The sequence below is a fragment of the Gadus chalcogrammus genome, chromosome 23 (assembly GCF_026213295.1).
Source record: "Gadus chalcogrammus isolate NIFS_2021 chromosome 23, NIFS_Gcha_1.0, whole genome shotgun sequence".
Classification (NCBI taxonomy): Eukaryota; Metazoa; Chordata; class Actinopteri; order Gadiformes; family Gadidae; genus Gadus; species Gadus chalcogrammus.
The window spans coordinates 9,424,688-9,441,570 of record NC_079434.1 but is presented as its reverse complement, the minus strand read 5'-3'; the positions used below and the strand labels follow the sequence as shown (position 1 = coordinate 9,441,570).

Genomic DNA, 16,883 nt, shown 5'->3' with positions numbered 1-16,883 from the left:
ACCAAACCAAAAAACTAGAAAACTAAAACATGGAAAGACGTTGAAGTAGGACTGATTAAATACGCCGTTAGAGGAGTGGAGCCCAGAAGCGTTAGGAGGATCACAGTGCGAGTGTGGAGGACAGACCACCTGGTTGTTTTCCTTCTGTGCTCCAAAGATCCAGAGACACCACCTCAGGCGTCTGGGCTTTTCTTGAAAAGAGTAAGGCCACGTTTAACAGCACTTCTAAATCACCACCACGACACTTTTTTATTTCTCCTCCATTAGATCTTTTACAGTCTCACCATGAAGAACAAAAACACAGAATGAAAGCGGCCATCTTGCATGTAAGGGCTAGATGTTGTAAACCCCTCCCCCCTCCTCAGCAAGTAGTTCAGTCCACTCAGCCTTGCTGTTGCCTGCCTGCCCACCCCACTGAGTGTCCAAACCACATCGTCCACACCCACCCAACAGAAACTTAACAAAAAAAACACCACCTGTGATTGGGGCAGAGGAGCCATCTTGCAAAAAAAAAAAAAATTGATATATTTCAACGCAAGTTCATAAAATCATCTGGACACGGAGTCATCTTAAACACCCTGGGGGTCCAGAGAGAGAAAGCCACCGCATGTCCGCTGGGTTTCATCCCCCAGAGAAGCACAGCGATGGGGGCCGCGGCGGTGGTAGAAGGTATGGGTGCTTGGTTGGGTCAATTCTGGTTCTTTTCTCTATTTGCCCCATGGTGGTGGCGGTGGTCTCACAGCCTGCAGCGCTGCCACCGGGTGTGTTAGCAGTCAGTCAACGTGAGGGGGAGGGGCGGGGGCTTCAGGGGAGGTTGGTTCCATGTGGAATTCAATTGTGCGTGTGCGTAGGACAGAGTGTGTGTGTAAGAGTGTGTGTGCGTGTATGAGTGTTTGTGTTAGACGGTGGCAGCGCAAAAGTTGTCAGGACTGCATTGTACATGGCTGGCTAGAGTTCATCTTCCTTCTTTGGGGGGCAGGGCCGGACCACCCTATGAGGGAGGGGGCGGGGTTTCAAAAGGGGGCAGCTCTACTTATCCCCCAAGATGGCGTACTGGTTGTCGAGCTGCAGTTGCTGCTGAGTAGCTCCGCCGCCTTCTTCTCTGCCGCGGGTTTTGTGCTTCACCACCTCAAAGGTCTTCTCTAACTCCCGGTCTCTTGAGAGGAGAAAAGAAACAGGTTAACAAACAGACCACCTCATCCCAAGGGTAACCTCATCATCATCAGGGTTACATCATCAGGGTAACCTCATCAAGACAAGGGGCACCTCGTCCCCATAAGGGACCTCATAAGGATTGATGCGTTGAGCAAGTTGCTAACTGCTTAACAAACTAGCGAGGTGAAGTGCAGAGCAACAGCAGGCCCCCCAGTGTTTAGCAAGATAGTTTAGCTGAAAAGTCTGTTGCCATATGACAAGACATGCATGAATTTGACGTGAAGAGGTGCATATATTAAATAGAGGAATATTCAAATAGAAAATAAAACAGGCCAAACTAAGTGATGTGGGGAGGGTACTGGGTATAACATTTAGTAGGTTATTAAATTGATGTGCAGAGAATACAGCGAGAGGATTTATTATGACTGTAAAGCAGCCGCATACAGTACTGAGATTCACATGCGATGGGCCGTGGATTAGGGCGTCTGCTGAATGTGCGGCCAGGTGTGAGGGTTCTTACTTGCGCGTCTCCACGTGCTTGGATGTGGCCATCAGAGAGGGAAACTGGGTGTCGCTGTAGATCTCAGGGGGCCCATGGGCGGGGCCTCGTTTGTTGCTGGTCAGCCGTGCCCCCGGGGGGCGGTACACCCCGCTGGGCTTCGACTCTGGCACCTCCTCCTCTTCTGCAGAACCAACCCTCAGTTACACACTTGACTTGTGTTGTTTACTTTAGACACCTGTCTACATACACACTTTGTACCAATTTTCTAATGTCTATGTATTCATATCATGCGTATATTTTTTATGTTACTTGCCCTTTTTTTCCAACACTACAAGTTCAGTATATTTTCCACAAATGTTGGATTTTACCTTTGTTTATATTCAGAGTTGGTTAAACCAATGAGCCTTAGAAATGTCTTCTATGTGTCACGGTTAGAACTCCCCGGCAGACTGTTCTGGGTTCGCTTCTCCGAGTCTACCTCTAGATGCCCATACCCCTACCTGCTCCCGAATGACCTGTATCTGTACTCACTGCATCTTTGGAGAGATGCTTCTCCCAAACGCCTAATTTTGATGGACGGGCGGGAGCTCAAAATGATCTCTTTAAGCTACAACTTTAACATGAGGTCCAATTTAGCAAATACTTTATCCGAGGAAATGGAGTTAAAGCTGTAGGAACAAGCACTTGAAAGCGCTCCACTAGTTGATACAACACTGAGCTGTCAAGCATCCGGCAACCAACCAGGAGAAGTGGCCACTAGGGGGGTGTGGTGTTCTGACTTACCCACGGGTGCAGCGGGCTGGGGTTGGGCACCGGACTTGTTCCAGGGTCCGGACATTTTGTCTCCACTGACCAGGATGATCTCTCCATCCTCACCCACCTCCTCCTTCTCGTACTCCTCCTCCTCTCTTTCGTCACTGCCGGCAACCAGAGGAATCACGTTCAGAGAGATTTTAAGGGGCACAACATGCTACCTAAAGACCACACATCTGGGACCTGGTAACCTCAGTTATCATGCATTTGTAAGTGTTTGTGTGTATAAGCAAAGACAAAAGCTTGGATATCATGCATTGGATTGCCTAAATGGAAAATTTGTAATGGGGTGGTTCACGTCATACTTTGGAACCGTATTTCTGTTTGTATATTGTTAAAATACAAACAAACTAATTACCATGTCATTGTAATCCTATGCTTTTGTAATACTTGGTTTGAAACGGCTAAGTGCATTAATTTCTATATGACTAACTGTTGCACAACAGAGGAATAAGGAATAAAGATGGGCTCTCTGAAAGCTCAGCAACAAGGCGGCTCAGTGATTTGTGGCTTTTGGAAAATAACGGACATCTGTGGCACTGACGTTAGGCACACAAGGGATTCTTGGGAGCAGGAGTAAACATGGTTGGTTTGGTTAGTTTAATTTTGGGGTGTCGGCAATGAGGATAAACATTCACACACTACTACGCATTGAACCAACCTGCTGCGTTCTGGATAATATCTTACCTGATCTGTAGAGCTTGGAGCCGCAGGCCGCTGTAGTCTACCTCCTTCTGTTCGAACTCCTTCCACTCCTCGTCCTCCTCCCGCAAACAAAGACCACGGATAGACGGAGACAGAGTATAGCCGAGTTAACCTCCCATTATGACCTCTACCACATAGACCATTTCAGTGACAAAACGAATGTATAAAAAAAAATACATCTTTAATGGAGATTTTCCCGTTTGTAGCGACCCCGGCTGTTGCAGAGAGCCCCCCGTCCCCGATGAAGACACGTATGCTTAGTCTGTCGGGCGGCACCAGGCCACCCTTGTGCCCCTTTACACGTCGTGTTTGGAGGATACATCAAAGCACTCTACTATGTAGTAGTAGTAAATATGAAGTTTAACTGAGGCTGTCAACGCCCAGATCCCCGCACAATGGCGGTGCGGCCTAAGAGACCCACCTACCCAGAACCCGCGGACGGCTAGCGTCCAGAGCTAATCTAACGAGGACCACGACCTCGCCGACTGGGACCAGAGAGGCTCCATCATACTGGACAGACACCTGCGAAGTGTCTGCCTTACATGAGCCAACACATATGAATCCTTTGGACATGTTTTGTGCGGTGAAGATGAGACGGGGAGAACTTAGTTGGATAACACCGGTGTGTGGGAGTCTGCCAGCTGGGCCGCATTTACCTTCTCAACGGGCGCGTCTGGGTTCTCATTTTTGGCAGATTTTTCCTTTTCTTTCTTTATCTTTTTTACCAGGACGGTCTGGGTGGGGACCGGAGTCGACTCTTTGGTCTTCGTCTTCTCTTTCTTCTTCTTTTTATCCCTTTTGGCAAAGAAATCGTCCAGGCTCTTCTCCGCTACATCCGCCATTTTCCCCCTAAAGCAACGCCGCTACCGCTAGTTAGCTCTCACAGCGATGGGAGATATCAACAACCGGAAGTCGCGACAGCTGATAAAACCAGATAAAACCCGGAGAGTTCTCACTCGGCTAGTCAATTTGGGGTTTTTGAAAGAAATTATACGTGTTCAACGTGTTTGCTTTGGGAATAAGGTAACAGCTGCACCAGTGAATCGCATGGACCATGCGATGGATAGAGTCTCTCTGTACCGGAACAACTTCCCCTGCCGCCCGGAAGTGTGCAACTTGCCGGCGTTTTGCACGCAAATCTCTTGTAGACTCGGGTATACGGCTTATGTGTCACTTATGTCAAATGTTATGTAAATAGGATGAAGTCATGAGAAAAACGTTCTTATCTTTTATTTTATTCATATCAATGACGGCTTAGGGAAGATTCCCACACTGTCCATGAAAGGCTTAATAGGCTGCCAGAAAAACGTGTAAACACTATACTATACTATACTATACTATACTATACTATACTATACTATACTATACTATACTATACTAATACTATACTATACTATACTATTCTATACTATACTATACTATACCATGCTATATTATACTTACCTATCATCTCTTTATTACTCTAGTTATTAGAACGCGTATATTCTTAGTTTATTTACATTGATAGGTTGAATTAATTACGTCCAACACAAAGTGTGGTTTGCCACGTCAACAAGGCGAATTAAATTAGTAAAATATATTTAGTCTACATAGTATCAGAGATACGGTCCACCAGGTCCAATAGCTGTTCCAACTGACCATGAATGCATAGGATTACAAAGACGACATTCTAGCTTCACAAGCTACTGTTTTGCTTGGTCAGCAAGGCAAAGCCTCAGTGCACAGCTGAATTACATTTCGCTATCTTTCTATCTATCTAACTATCAATCTTTGTATTTATCTATCACTCGCCTGTCTCTATAAGTGTATCTATCTCTGTCTATATATATTCATCCATCCATTTATCTGTGTATCTATCTAGCTATCGCTATCTATCTATCTATCTATCTATCTATCTATCTATCTATCTATCTATCTATCTATCTATCTATCTATCTATCTATCTATCTCTCTCTCTCTCTCTCTCCATCCATCCATCCATCCATCCATCCATCCATCCATCCATCCATCCATCCATCCATCCATCCATCCATCCATCCATCCATCCATCCATCCATCCATGGGTGCATCTCAATTAAATAGAATAGTGTGGAAAAGTTCTTTAATTTCCATAATTCCACTTAAAAAGTAAATTCAAATTATATAGATTTTTTCCACCAACAGTGAAAAATGTCAAGCCTTAATTTATAGTAATATTGATGATTATGGCTTACAGCTCAAGAAAACCAGTATCCCAGAAAACTAGCAATTATATGCACTCAGTACTTGGTTGGGGCTCCTTTTGCAGGAATTACTGCATGCATCATTGTGAGGTGGCATGGAGTAGATCAGCCTGTGGCTCTGCTGAGGTGTTATGGAAGCCCAGGTGGCTTCGATAGCAGCCTTCTGCTCTTCTGCATTGTTGTGGGTCGTGTCTCATCATCCTCTTGACAATACCCCATACGTTCTCTATGGGGTTCAGGTCAGGTGAGTTTCCTGGCCAATCAAGCTCAGTAATACTATGGTCATTAAACCAGGTATTGGTACTTTTGGTAGTGTGGGCAGATGCCAAGTCCTGCTGGAAAATGAAATGAGCGACAGACCAATGAGCGAAAGACTAGGTCTTTTAGCCAAGTTGAGACGCTTCTGACGTTGTCTCTGGTTGAGGAATGGCTTGACACAAGGAATGCGACAGTTGTAGTAGCACATATCCTGGATATGTCTGTGTGGTGACTCTTGATGCACTGACTCCTGCCTCACTCCACTCCTTGTGATGCTCCCATATCATTTTGAATGGCCTTTGCTTGACAATCCTCTCAGGGTTTGTCAGGGCTGTCAATTTCTTCTGCACAACTGTTAAGTCAGCATTCTTTCCCATGATTGTGAAGCCTACTGAACCAGACTGAGAGACAATTTTTACAACTTTTCACAATATTCAGATTCTCTGACACTGAATTTGGGGTTTGCAGGAATTGCAAGCCATAATCATCAAAATGAATACAAATAAAGGCTTGACATTTTTCACTTTGGGCGTAACAAATCTTTATGAGTTTCACTTTTAAATTGAATGATTGAAATTAAGAATTTTCTGATTTATTGAGATGCACCTGTAGCTATCACTCTACCTCTCTATCTGGCTGTCACTCTGTGTGTCAATCTATCGCTCCCTCTGTCTACATGACATATTGATAAGAGAAAGTACACATCATCCGATCATAAATAGAAAACATTTCTTCGGGAATATCTGCAATAAAGTTTATTCTTTGATACGATAAATTAGAAAATAATCTGCGTTTTATATTTTATTGCTCAGCAGTAAAAAGTACAGTGCATGCCAGAGTAGAAAAATACATCACATTGAACAACCCGTCTCCCCCAAAGTCCTGTCCGAGTCCCTGGGAAACGCCACAATCCACCACAAGCCAGAGTGTGAACATCCAGTTCAGCAGATATCAGCACATAATTCGATCAGTTTGAGACAACACCTGACCACACAGGTTGTTGGTTCTTCAGCCAAGATGCAGACAGACAGCAGGAGATTCTCCCAGTGAAACCCCCAGCAAGGCAGAATAAAACTGGTGTAGACAGTTTCCTAATGAGTATAAAACACTTGTTTATTGAACTGCCTCTGAGAGAGCTCACAGTGAGATATATATATATATATATATATATATATATATATATATATATATATATATATATATATATATATATATATATAAATAAAAACAGTACTTATTGAACTGCACTCTCTTAGATGTTAAAAGGCATGTTTATATAGAGCTCAGAAGTCCCTCTACAGACCACAATACACACATGTAGCAACAAGTGGACTGAATGACAGACAAAAGGAATGACACAAATGATAAACATCGTGAAAGACTGACAAGTCTTTGACTGACGGGACAGTCATGCAGAACAAACACACAGATTGCGATGAAAATAAATGCAAAGCGCAAAGCAAAGTCTTTCTGCAACGCCCACATCCAACATATTTCAGTTAAAAAAAAAGGATTCATCCACACACACACACACACACACACACACACACACACACACACACACACACACACACACACACACACACACACACACACACACACACACACACACACAGTTACAGAGGCACAGGAGAACTTATTTTACATGAGCTAAGATTTGTGGCTCCTTGTTGGACTGAATCTGCTCCCACGTGGTGGAGGAGGGGGTGGTGATGGGGTTGGTGGTGGAGGAAGTGGGGGGAAGGGTTTAGGATGTAGGTGGTTGTAATGCTGGTGGTTATGGGTGTGGTGGTGGAGGAGGAGGTGGTGGTGGAGATGATGGTGATGGGGTTGATGGTGTTGACGGAGATGGGTGGTGAATGATGGAGTTCCCGCCATGCAGGCACTACATCACAGACCACCACCAAATGCTGCTTGGTTAAGTCACAAAACAATTGTATTTTATTTAACTAAAGACATCCAAACGTTTTACATCAACATGTCTGCCCCATCATAGCCAAGCCCTCTCTAGCACATCATAGCCCAGCCCAGCCCGTAACGTTGGTGCACAATTCAAGTTCAACAGGTGAAATGTGTTGGAATTACTTAGGGACCAAATAAAACGTTGAACACTGACCAGATTCTATACAGCGTACTTCTCTCTAAAGCAGGGTTCACATGGCCACGTTCACAGTGTACTTACCATCAAGCCACTGACCAAAACAAAACTACATATACTCTGTACTTTAAAAAGACATAAAAACCCTTGTAACAATTACATTTTTTGTAGAAAATGTACATCAGAAAAATATGCAGGCGCATAGCAAATAGTCTGTTTAACTTTGCGCTTTTTCTTCTCTCTCGTCTTCGTGAATATACAGTAGTATAAAGTTGAGTCTGTCTGAATATTTACCATACATATATATCTATACAGATATATAAAATAGTTGTGAACAGCAGGTGGGTGTCAAAGGAGCAAGGTGTTTGCGAGGGACCTTTTATTTTCACGGTCCTCTAGTTCTCTGAGAAACTTTTATTTTGAAGGTCCTCGAAAGGTAGCGCGGCGAGGTTATTCTCCCCGCTAGATGTTGGAGGCTTTGTCTCTGTTGATGAACAGCGTCTCCTGGCAGAATGGGTTCACCAGCACCACACTGCTGCCACTGTAGTCCCCATTAGGAGGCAAGCAGGTGTCCTGCTCCTAGCGCGCACGCACACACACACACACACACACACACACACACACACACACACACACACACACACACACACACACACACACACACACACACACACACACACACACACACACACACACACACACACACACACACACACACACACAGTTAGTGGTCAGGCAGATTAAACCAGCACTATCATCAGTTGCCTTGGTTACACTTGTGGTTTCAATGCGACTTTTGTGACGGGATGCGCCAGATGGGAACTGACGCCCACACTTTACACTTCAGCGCTGTCTCTGGGGCGGATCTGTGGTCGCATTTCAGGGTCCCGCAAAATAGTTTTCTGGTGAAGTCAGTCTGCTGAAATGGTGCTGGGTGGACGAGAGGCCCTTATGTAAGTTCTTGCTGTTTAAACGGTGTGTAGTGGTAGGGGCCCGGCACCAGACGTGTGTAGAGGGGGGCGTCGGTCCGAGAACTCAGCACCAATGACGAAGACGGTAGTGCGCCCGGATCGCTGTCTGCACACCAGAAGGCGAGCCGGACCACCGCGGGATGTGGTCTACCTCATCGCATCACGATGTTAGCAAGGTCTGCCCTCGGGACAGGACCGACCTGACAGTTAATCTGTCCTGTCCTGCCCTGAACAGATGATAAAAGACACATTGAAACGACAAGTGTTGAGGCATTCTAGGTATCCGGTCTAGACCACAGAGGCCGTGATATAAGAAGGGTCTGAATTGAACCATGGACTTTAAATCCCGTCCAAGCGCTACGGCACTAGAAGCAGAGAGCAGCGATTGGATCTGGTTTGGATGCGGAGGAACGAAGGCGTCTGTTTTTTTAGAAACACGCGCCGAACAAAGATGTCTGCCCGGGCGGTGCTACAATGGCTCGGAAGGACGCGAGGGAGGAAAAGGCGGGAAAGGGAGACAGAGGGGGCTAGAGCGAGCGAGGCGGGGGCAGGGGAGCAACGTACAACTCCTACAAGTACAGAGGAAGGGAGGAGGGGGGAGACAAGGTCTACAGATGGAGGGAGAGGGATGGAGAGAGAGGGAGGGCGGCAGGGTGGGCTTAAAATGGATGCTGGTGAGTCAGCATTAAGAGGTCATGGGGATAGATTTAGACGTGAGACAAAGAAAAAACTAGAGTCAAACAGCTAATATAACATGGAGGACAGGTCAGAGGGGAAGCTGTTGTGACTGTTCACCACCTCTGCTACAATATTAAATATCTCAGTTTGTTAAATGTTAAAACAGCTAATATAACACAGAGGACACTTCATAGAGGAAGCTGCTCTGACTGTTGTACACCTCAGATACAACCTTGTGCTTTGTCAACTGTTATAAAGGTGCCTGCACATTAACATCAGCCCAGGGTGACAAACCCGGTGGTGGTTGTTGTCTGCTATCATGGGAGGTGTATCATGGGAGGGCAGCCTGCCGTTGACAAACCAACTGCCAACCTGTGCCAACATTTTATAGTTGCGCTGGTTTTTGTTGTTACTGTGAGCAAGCCCCTTTATAAACAACCTCGACAGGAATCAGGAAAAGGCATCATGTTTGGATTATGTTAATGTTATTTTCAGACTTAACGAAATCATGAATTGGAGGATTTGAAGAGGGTGACTAAAATGTACTGAGGTTGACTATGAACAGGGAGGGGGGCGGTGTGTGTTTGGGGGGGAGGGGGGCGGGACCAACACCTTGGTGTCAGCAGGAGCATCCTAAACACCATCCCACCCGAGGGGCCCCCTCCTTCACAAAACAGGAATTGACACAAACAGGAAATAGGAAACAAGAACATGCAAAGGTCAGCAAAACACATCACCACGAGGAAGATGGAAAGCAAATAAATCAACAAAAAATACAGAAAATAAAATGCTTTTATGTTTAAATGCAACGTCGGCTGAAATGCCATAAGTTGGGTGCAGGTCTGATAGGACAGGCTGTCGAAGCACTGAATGGCCAGCAGGTGGCACTGTGACACATCGTAAATATTCTGCTACTCGTATAGGTTGAGGTATGGAGTTTGCGAAGGACGGTCGGAAAAAACTTCACAGATCGTCCAAAAAATATTTATATTGCTATTTTACAGCTTTAGAACTTCATATTTTTTACATAGGCCTATTTTACATTGCGTATCTCGTGGTCAGGGTTGGAGTCAGGGTGAGGGTCAGAGGTCAGATACCTCGCTCTCCAGGGTGTGTATCTCGCGGGGCAGCTCCACGGCATGGCGGCTGAAGTAGTCCATGGTGATGGCGTTGTTCCAGTAGCTCAGGTTGTTCTCCTGGCTGGCCGACTTCTTCTTCCTCCGCATGCAGCACACGGTCAGCAGCACGGCTGTAGAGGGGCGGGGGGGGGGGGCGGGGGGGAGACAGGTTAGTGGTCATGGGGGGGTCCACAGTCTACCTGTAGAGGTCCCGAACAGGTCCTCAATGACCAGCATCTGAATCAGCTTTGGATAAAAGCGTCTGCTTAATGAAATAGTAATAGACGAGGGCTTTAGCATGGCTGGCAGTAGCATTGCTCTTTAAATAGGTATTGGGTGCAACCGGATGGAGTCTGATGGCTTTTGCCCATGATGCATTGCATCTCCCATGGTGACTGGCTCACACCGGTTGCATTTCATTTGTTCTGAAAATAAGCTTTTAAAAGTAGCAAAAGGAGTGTTCCCAAGGCTCTCCGGTAGCACAACGTCCAACCCAAAGGGGCTCCAAGCCTCAACCAGCCTGACCCGCCACCAGCCCCAGCCAGCCGGGGTCCCCGGGGCCCTTAAGACTTACAACAGGTGGCCACGGGCACGCTGATGGCCAGCACCACCCACACCAGGTCCATCCGGCTCAGGCAGATGTCCCCGGGGCCCCGTGGCGCCTCAAGGGTGGGCTCCGAGCCGTTGCCGCCGGCGACCCAGGGGTCGGTGGCCGGTACCAACCGGTTCAGGAAACTCCCGCTGGCCGTGGACGGAGGCTCCTCTTCCGAGCCGTTCGCCCCCCGCGGTGAAGGAGGCGCCGAAGGAGGGGGAGGAGAGGTGGACGCCGGCCCCACCGTGGAGCCGCCGTCGGCGGGCGGCCCCCGCTGCGTCGTGGCGTTCCCCAGCGACGCCGGCGACGCCACCGCCGCCGCCGACGGGACGAGGGCGTCCGTGGCGTTACCGCCGGCGGCGGCCTGCTGAGGTGCGAGGCTGTCATTGGCCGGGGCGGGGTTCATTAGCGCGGCGGCGGCGGTGGCCAGCGGGGTGGCGGGGGGCGGGGGAGTGGTGACAGGGAGGGACTCGGGTGTCGCGAGAGGAGAGGCTGCCGATGGGACGAGGGGAGTGAGCCCCATGGTGGGGGGCTCGCCGGTGCTGGCGTGCACCTCCCGGGAGGTGATGCTGTGGTGCCGGGGCTCCCCGGGGGGCAGCGACCCCCCGCCGTCCCTCCAGACCTCCAGACTGGCCGTATGGGTGGGCTGCTCTACGCTGGGCCTCTGCAGCCCTGCGGGGCCCCCGGAGACGCCCTGGGGACCCCCCTGTGCCCCTCCTCTTCTGGCGGAGGCTTCACTGGAGACGCGGTCTGGGCTCTTCATACCCCGGACCGCGTGGGCGTGCGTGGGCGGAGCCTGAGGCCCGGATAAGAACGCCACGCCCCCGGAACCCTCCTGCTGCAAGTCCGGACGGGGAGGGGGAGGGGGGCTGGGGGAGGGGAGGGCATTTGCCGTAGAGATATCAGAGTTCCAGGAAGTGTGGCTCAGGTGCGGCGTCGGGGCTGATGACATCACACCTTCTGGGATGAGAAGGAACGCTAGAACACCTGGAGAGAGGGAGAGGGAGGGAGTGAGAGGGGGAGGGTGGGAGGGAGGGAGAGGGGAAGAGAGAGGGAGCGAGGGAGTGAGAGGGGGAGAGAGAGGGAGAGGGAGGGAGTGAGAGGGGGAGAGAGAGGGAGGGAGTGAGAGGGGGAGAGAGAGGGAGGGAGTGAGAGGGGGAGGGAGAGGGAGGGAGTGAGAGGGGGAGGGAGGGAGGGAGTGAGAGGGGGAGAGAGAGGGAGGGAGTGAGAGGGGGAGAGAGAGAGGGAGGGAGTGAGAGGGGGAGGGAGGGAGTGAGAGGGGGAGGGAGAGGGAGGGAGTGTGAGAGAGGGAGGGAGTGAGAGGGGAAGAGAGAGAGGGATTGAGAGAGAGGGAGGGAGTGAGAGAGAGGGAAGGAGTGAGAGGGGAAGAGAGAGGGAGGGAGGGAGAGAGAGAGGGAGTGAGGGAGAGAGAGGGAGTGAGAGAGAGAGTGAGAGACCCGTTATAGTATTTCATAGACTGGGTGGCCCCGCCCATTCTGCCGGCGATTTGAGTTCGCCCTGCAGAAGGGTCTGGAGAAGAGCAATACACTTTTTTCTAGTTTCGATACGTTTCTGCGGGAGCCAATCAACAAGCTGGCTTTTCTCCTTGGTGCGCTATTGGGCGGTTTAACACAAATACGATTGGCAAGCAGCCAAATGCTTACAGAGTCATTTGAACTATGCACATTGATCACGCCTCCTGTGCTGAAGTAAATGACAGCAGCTTCCCCAGACCAACGTGCAATATTGAGCTTGGTCTGGCAATAGCCAGGCTAAGTATTTTCTATTGGACCTCTTAAACCTAGGTCGACCTTGTTATTTTTCCTTGCTTTGTCAATGTAATAGTTAATTTTCCAAGTCATTAAATTAAGCTCTTTAGAATATAATAATCATGGGAAGATATAGAGAGCCATTTACCAAGCATTCATTCAATGAGACAATGGGTGTACATGAGTCCTATAAGGAAACTTTCACATCGTGGGCAGAAACAACAAAGGTAACAAAGATGAGGGGGAGGGACCATCTTGGAGGATATAGGATTGGTCATGGCGAGAGAGACAATATCAAATTGCAATTTTTTTAAATTGACACTATGGGTAAAGTGGACATGTCTGCAAGGCTGCAAGCAAGGCTGGTAGCAAGGCCGCAAGACAGTAAAAGAACAACTGAACAATCTGATCAACAAATGGATCTGTAAAGCGACCTCGAGTGTGAGAAAGGCTCTATATAAAATAAACTATTTTTTATATTTTTATTTATTATTAACAAAGAAGTCAGTCGATTGGCCTCAGTATCAGACTTCATCACTAGAGTGGCAATGCAAATGCACACTATCTTAAATCCAAGGAGAAAGTATACAAGTTACTTTTTAATTGACTAGTAATTATATAAACAAGGCCTATATAATTTGTGTATCATTGTATATTATAGATACGATTAATATTTTGACGCCAGATGGATAAAAAGGGAGAGAAGAGAGCAGTCATTGAGGCACCAGACTGGACCACTACTCAGCAGGTCCAGAAGGTTCAGAACTGTATAAGAGGATGTGCAGTCGGAGATAGAAAAATATAAAATCTAATCCTGCAAGTGCTATGATTAATCATCTTATATTTTATTCTCTCCTCTTAATATTCAAAGAGCATAGCTTTGTGTGTATATGTGTGTGAATATGTATTTGTGCGCGTGCATGTGGGTTCGTGTATATTTGTGTGAGTGAGCGTGTGAACGCAGTTGCACACGATTGTGTGTGTGCATGTGCGTGCGTGCGTGTGTGTTTCAGGGTCTACCTCTTTATTCTGTCCTTTAAAGCTAGGGTAGGCAATTTATTTTAGAAGAGTTTTTTGTCATAGTTCTATAAAAATTCAATAAAGCAATAAACAACTTCTCTCACAGAAAAATGACAAATCGGGTATCTGTGTTTGCAGGGCTGTAATAAGCCTGTCCAATCATTGAAATCTGCCAGAATGAAATGATAGTCATTTGTTTTGGGGGATTTGATTTTTTCTGTTGGATACTTTCAAAAACAAGACCAACATCCCACACAGCACATCATGAAGTTATTAGCTGGTGAGGGTTTTATATGTTCGGAATCTTAAGTGTGTTTTTATTTCAGATTCATGGAATCTTTGAAATTCCATGAAAGGAATACATCTAGGACTGACTGCCTTTATCGGCTATACATTATTAGAATTAAGGACCCCAAAAAAATGTTAACGCGCATGTATATGTCTATATATACACATATGTGTATACACGTACAAACATTACATAGATAGTACTAAAGAAATGGCATCTAAGCGCAGTGTTAAATGTTAACATATTATGCGCAAACACAAACACACACACACACAATAGTCTGTGCATGCCATACATACACACACGCACATAAACACACATGCATGCAAGCACACACACCACAAACATAAACACACACACAGACCAATCAGAGGCCGCTGTGTTTTAATCTGACCCTCAATCAGCATCTGAGACCTGCTGTCACTGCCTAGCAACCACGTGTCAGTCCCTAGCAACCAGACACTCTGTACCGCTACTGAATAAAACATAGGGTCCTGACGCTCTGCAAGAAACCGAGTTCCCATACACAACTCACATGCACTGGTACACAACCACACACACACACACACACACACACACACACACACACACACACACACACACACACACACACACACACACACACACACACACACACACACACACACACACACACACACACACACACACACACACAGTCACTGTGATCCAAGGGCTAAGAGTGTGTGTTTCCATGCTAAACTTATAAATAAACATTATGTCCATAATATTAGGCTTGTAGCTCATGATATATTTAATTTCTCATCTAAAATGTTAAAGGAGCCAACAGCCTTTTAAGTATGTTTGTAATATGACCAGCGCAGACTGATCACACCATACACTTGTGTGCTCAAGTATTTGGTGCCTTAGTATTCTGCTGGTAGATTAACACTTAGTGGTTCTACATCAATGTGTTGTGTTCTGGTCAACAGCATCCACACACCACCAGTCAGAACCCTCTGGGGCCCCCAGCACCCTTCACTGTGCACACACACACACACACACACACACACACACACACACACACACACACACACACACACACACACACACACACACACACACACACACACACACACACACACACACACACACACACACACACACAGTGACGGAGCGAGAGAGAGAGGGACGAGAGAGAGAAAGAGATAGATTGAAAAACGCAAGAGAAAGGGCCTCAAATGGCCACCTCAGGGGCCACCAGCCTTGGGTGTCGGGGGACAGGAGAGATGAGCGGGGAGGAGGTTGGTGGAGTCAGGGTGTGAGAGTGGGGGGGGGGGGGGGGCGGCAGTCTGGGGGGGGGGGCTCTTTATAAACATCCATTATTGAGTGCGGCGGAGAGTTAAAAAATTCTATTAGAAAATGAAAGGGATGAGGAGTGATGGAGGGGTGAGGAGAGGGGGGGGAACAATGGGAGAGGGGGGGAGGCACGCGTAGAGCAGGTGTGTGCGGTCATTGAGAGTTCCACGCAAGAAAACACAGGCTGCTGTAAGACGCAGACGGGGGCCTGTCTCCTTTCATCCGTTTTATTCTGATCCCTCAGCTGGCCCAGGATTCATCCGTGTGCAGGCAGGTGGCTTTTGAGGAGGAGGAGGAGGAGGAGGAGGAGGAGGAGGAGGAGGAGGAGGAGGAGGAGAGAGCCAGAGCTATCACAACTGCTCGGTAACATTTCATAAATGTTTTATATTTAATAAAACCAATACAGGTTCACGGAGACCCCCCCCCCCCCCCCTTGAGGAAAGGTGGCGATGTTCTCGTCCGTCTGGTGACATCATCAATGACATCACAACGAGATCAGGATAAAAACGCACCATAAACTAATTCAACAAACATGGAGGCATGCATGATGGAGCTGGACAGGAAGCGTTTGATGCGCTCCGTGTAGAAAAGGGGCAATGCTCCCCATGGCGGTACACATTGAGGCTACTTTTCTGATTCTACATTTGAGGAGTTCATACATTTTGTGTTTTAACTCACTTCACACCTCACTGGGAAGGCTGGGAGGCTGAGCTACCTGTCTATCATACATCTCGGTGGACTCCCTCACTTGATTTGAAATGGCTGGTTATGGCTAAATCATCAATGTCCCACCTGTTGTGAAACCATAGCCGGTTAACACTGGTCGGCTTATCACGGCCCAGGTAGAAGTCATTTCAGTCAGTAGCAGCAGCAGCCTCAGAACAGCCCAAATTAAGCACTATCTCTCCAGAACATGAGTGTACTAGACTAGGGAACGCTTCGCTCCATTCATGGCATCACCACCAAACCGTGAAGGTTTCTGCCTGGAGATTTGCTTGCAGAGCGCACGTGAAGCCCCCTCTCTACACTCCACAGTGCACGTGAGCCGTGCACGTGAGCCATGCACGTTGGGGATGCCCCTGTCAGTCAGCACTGGGGAAGCAGTCTTGCGAGGTTCTAATCTCCCAGCCAATCAGAATACAGAGGAGCTGGGATTCTGCTGTACCGGAGATCTGTTCTGCTATGTTCTGATGGTGATAGTGGTTGGGGGAGTTCCACTCACAAATGAAAGGTTCCGGGTTCAATCCCCACTGTCAGCACACTGCCTGTAGGCATCCTTGAGCAAGCTGTCCTGCCTCCAACCGGCTCCTTAATGACAGCTGATGTCACTGCTTTTAGATCGGTGCGTTGAAATAGAAAGCCTTCTGGCCTCACTC

At 47.7% G+C, this 16,883-nt stretch overlaps 2 protein-coding genes across 4 annotated transcripts in view; both read right to left on the bottom strand.

Annotated features, from left to right (window-relative positions):
- Positions 1 to 223: 223 nt before the first annotated feature.
- cdv3 (carnitine deficiency-associated gene expressed in ventricle 3) lies at positions 224 to 4,285 on the bottom strand. Its single transcript, XM_056584205.1, has 5 exons — positions 3,832 to 4,285; positions 3,158 to 3,231; positions 2,441 to 2,574; positions 1,676 to 1,838; positions 224 to 1,156 (listed from the first exon to the last, which is right to left on the bottom strand). Exons 1-5 carry the CDS (start codon positions 4,015 to 4,017, stop codon positions 1,030 to 1,032), a joined length of 684 nt encoding a protein of 227 aa, XP_056440180.1. The 5' UTR covers positions 4,018 to 4,285; the 3' UTR covers positions 224 to 1,029.
- Positions 4,286 to 5,399: 1,114 nt separating this feature from the next.
- The window catches only part of tmem108 (transmembrane protein 108), a 37,904-nt gene continuing 26,420 nt past the window's right edge, over positions 5,400 to 16,883 (bottom strand). For 2 of the 3 annotated variants that reach the window (XM_056584192.1, XM_056584190.1), the window contains exons 3-5: positions 11,095 to 12,099; positions 10,500 to 10,651; positions 5,401 to 8,332 (exon numbers count right to left, since the gene is read on the bottom strand). In XM_056584192.1, coding sequence (XP_056440167.1) covers positions 8,216 to 8,332; positions 10,500 to 10,651; positions 11,095 to 12,099 — 1,274 coding nt within the window. In that variant the 3' untranslated portion in view covers positions 5,401 to 8,215. Of the gene's footprint in view, positions 8,333 to 10,499; positions 10,652 to 11,094; positions 12,100 to 16,883 lie in introns of all 3 variants that reach the window. The other variant, XM_056584191.1, reaches the window with a different exon arrangement.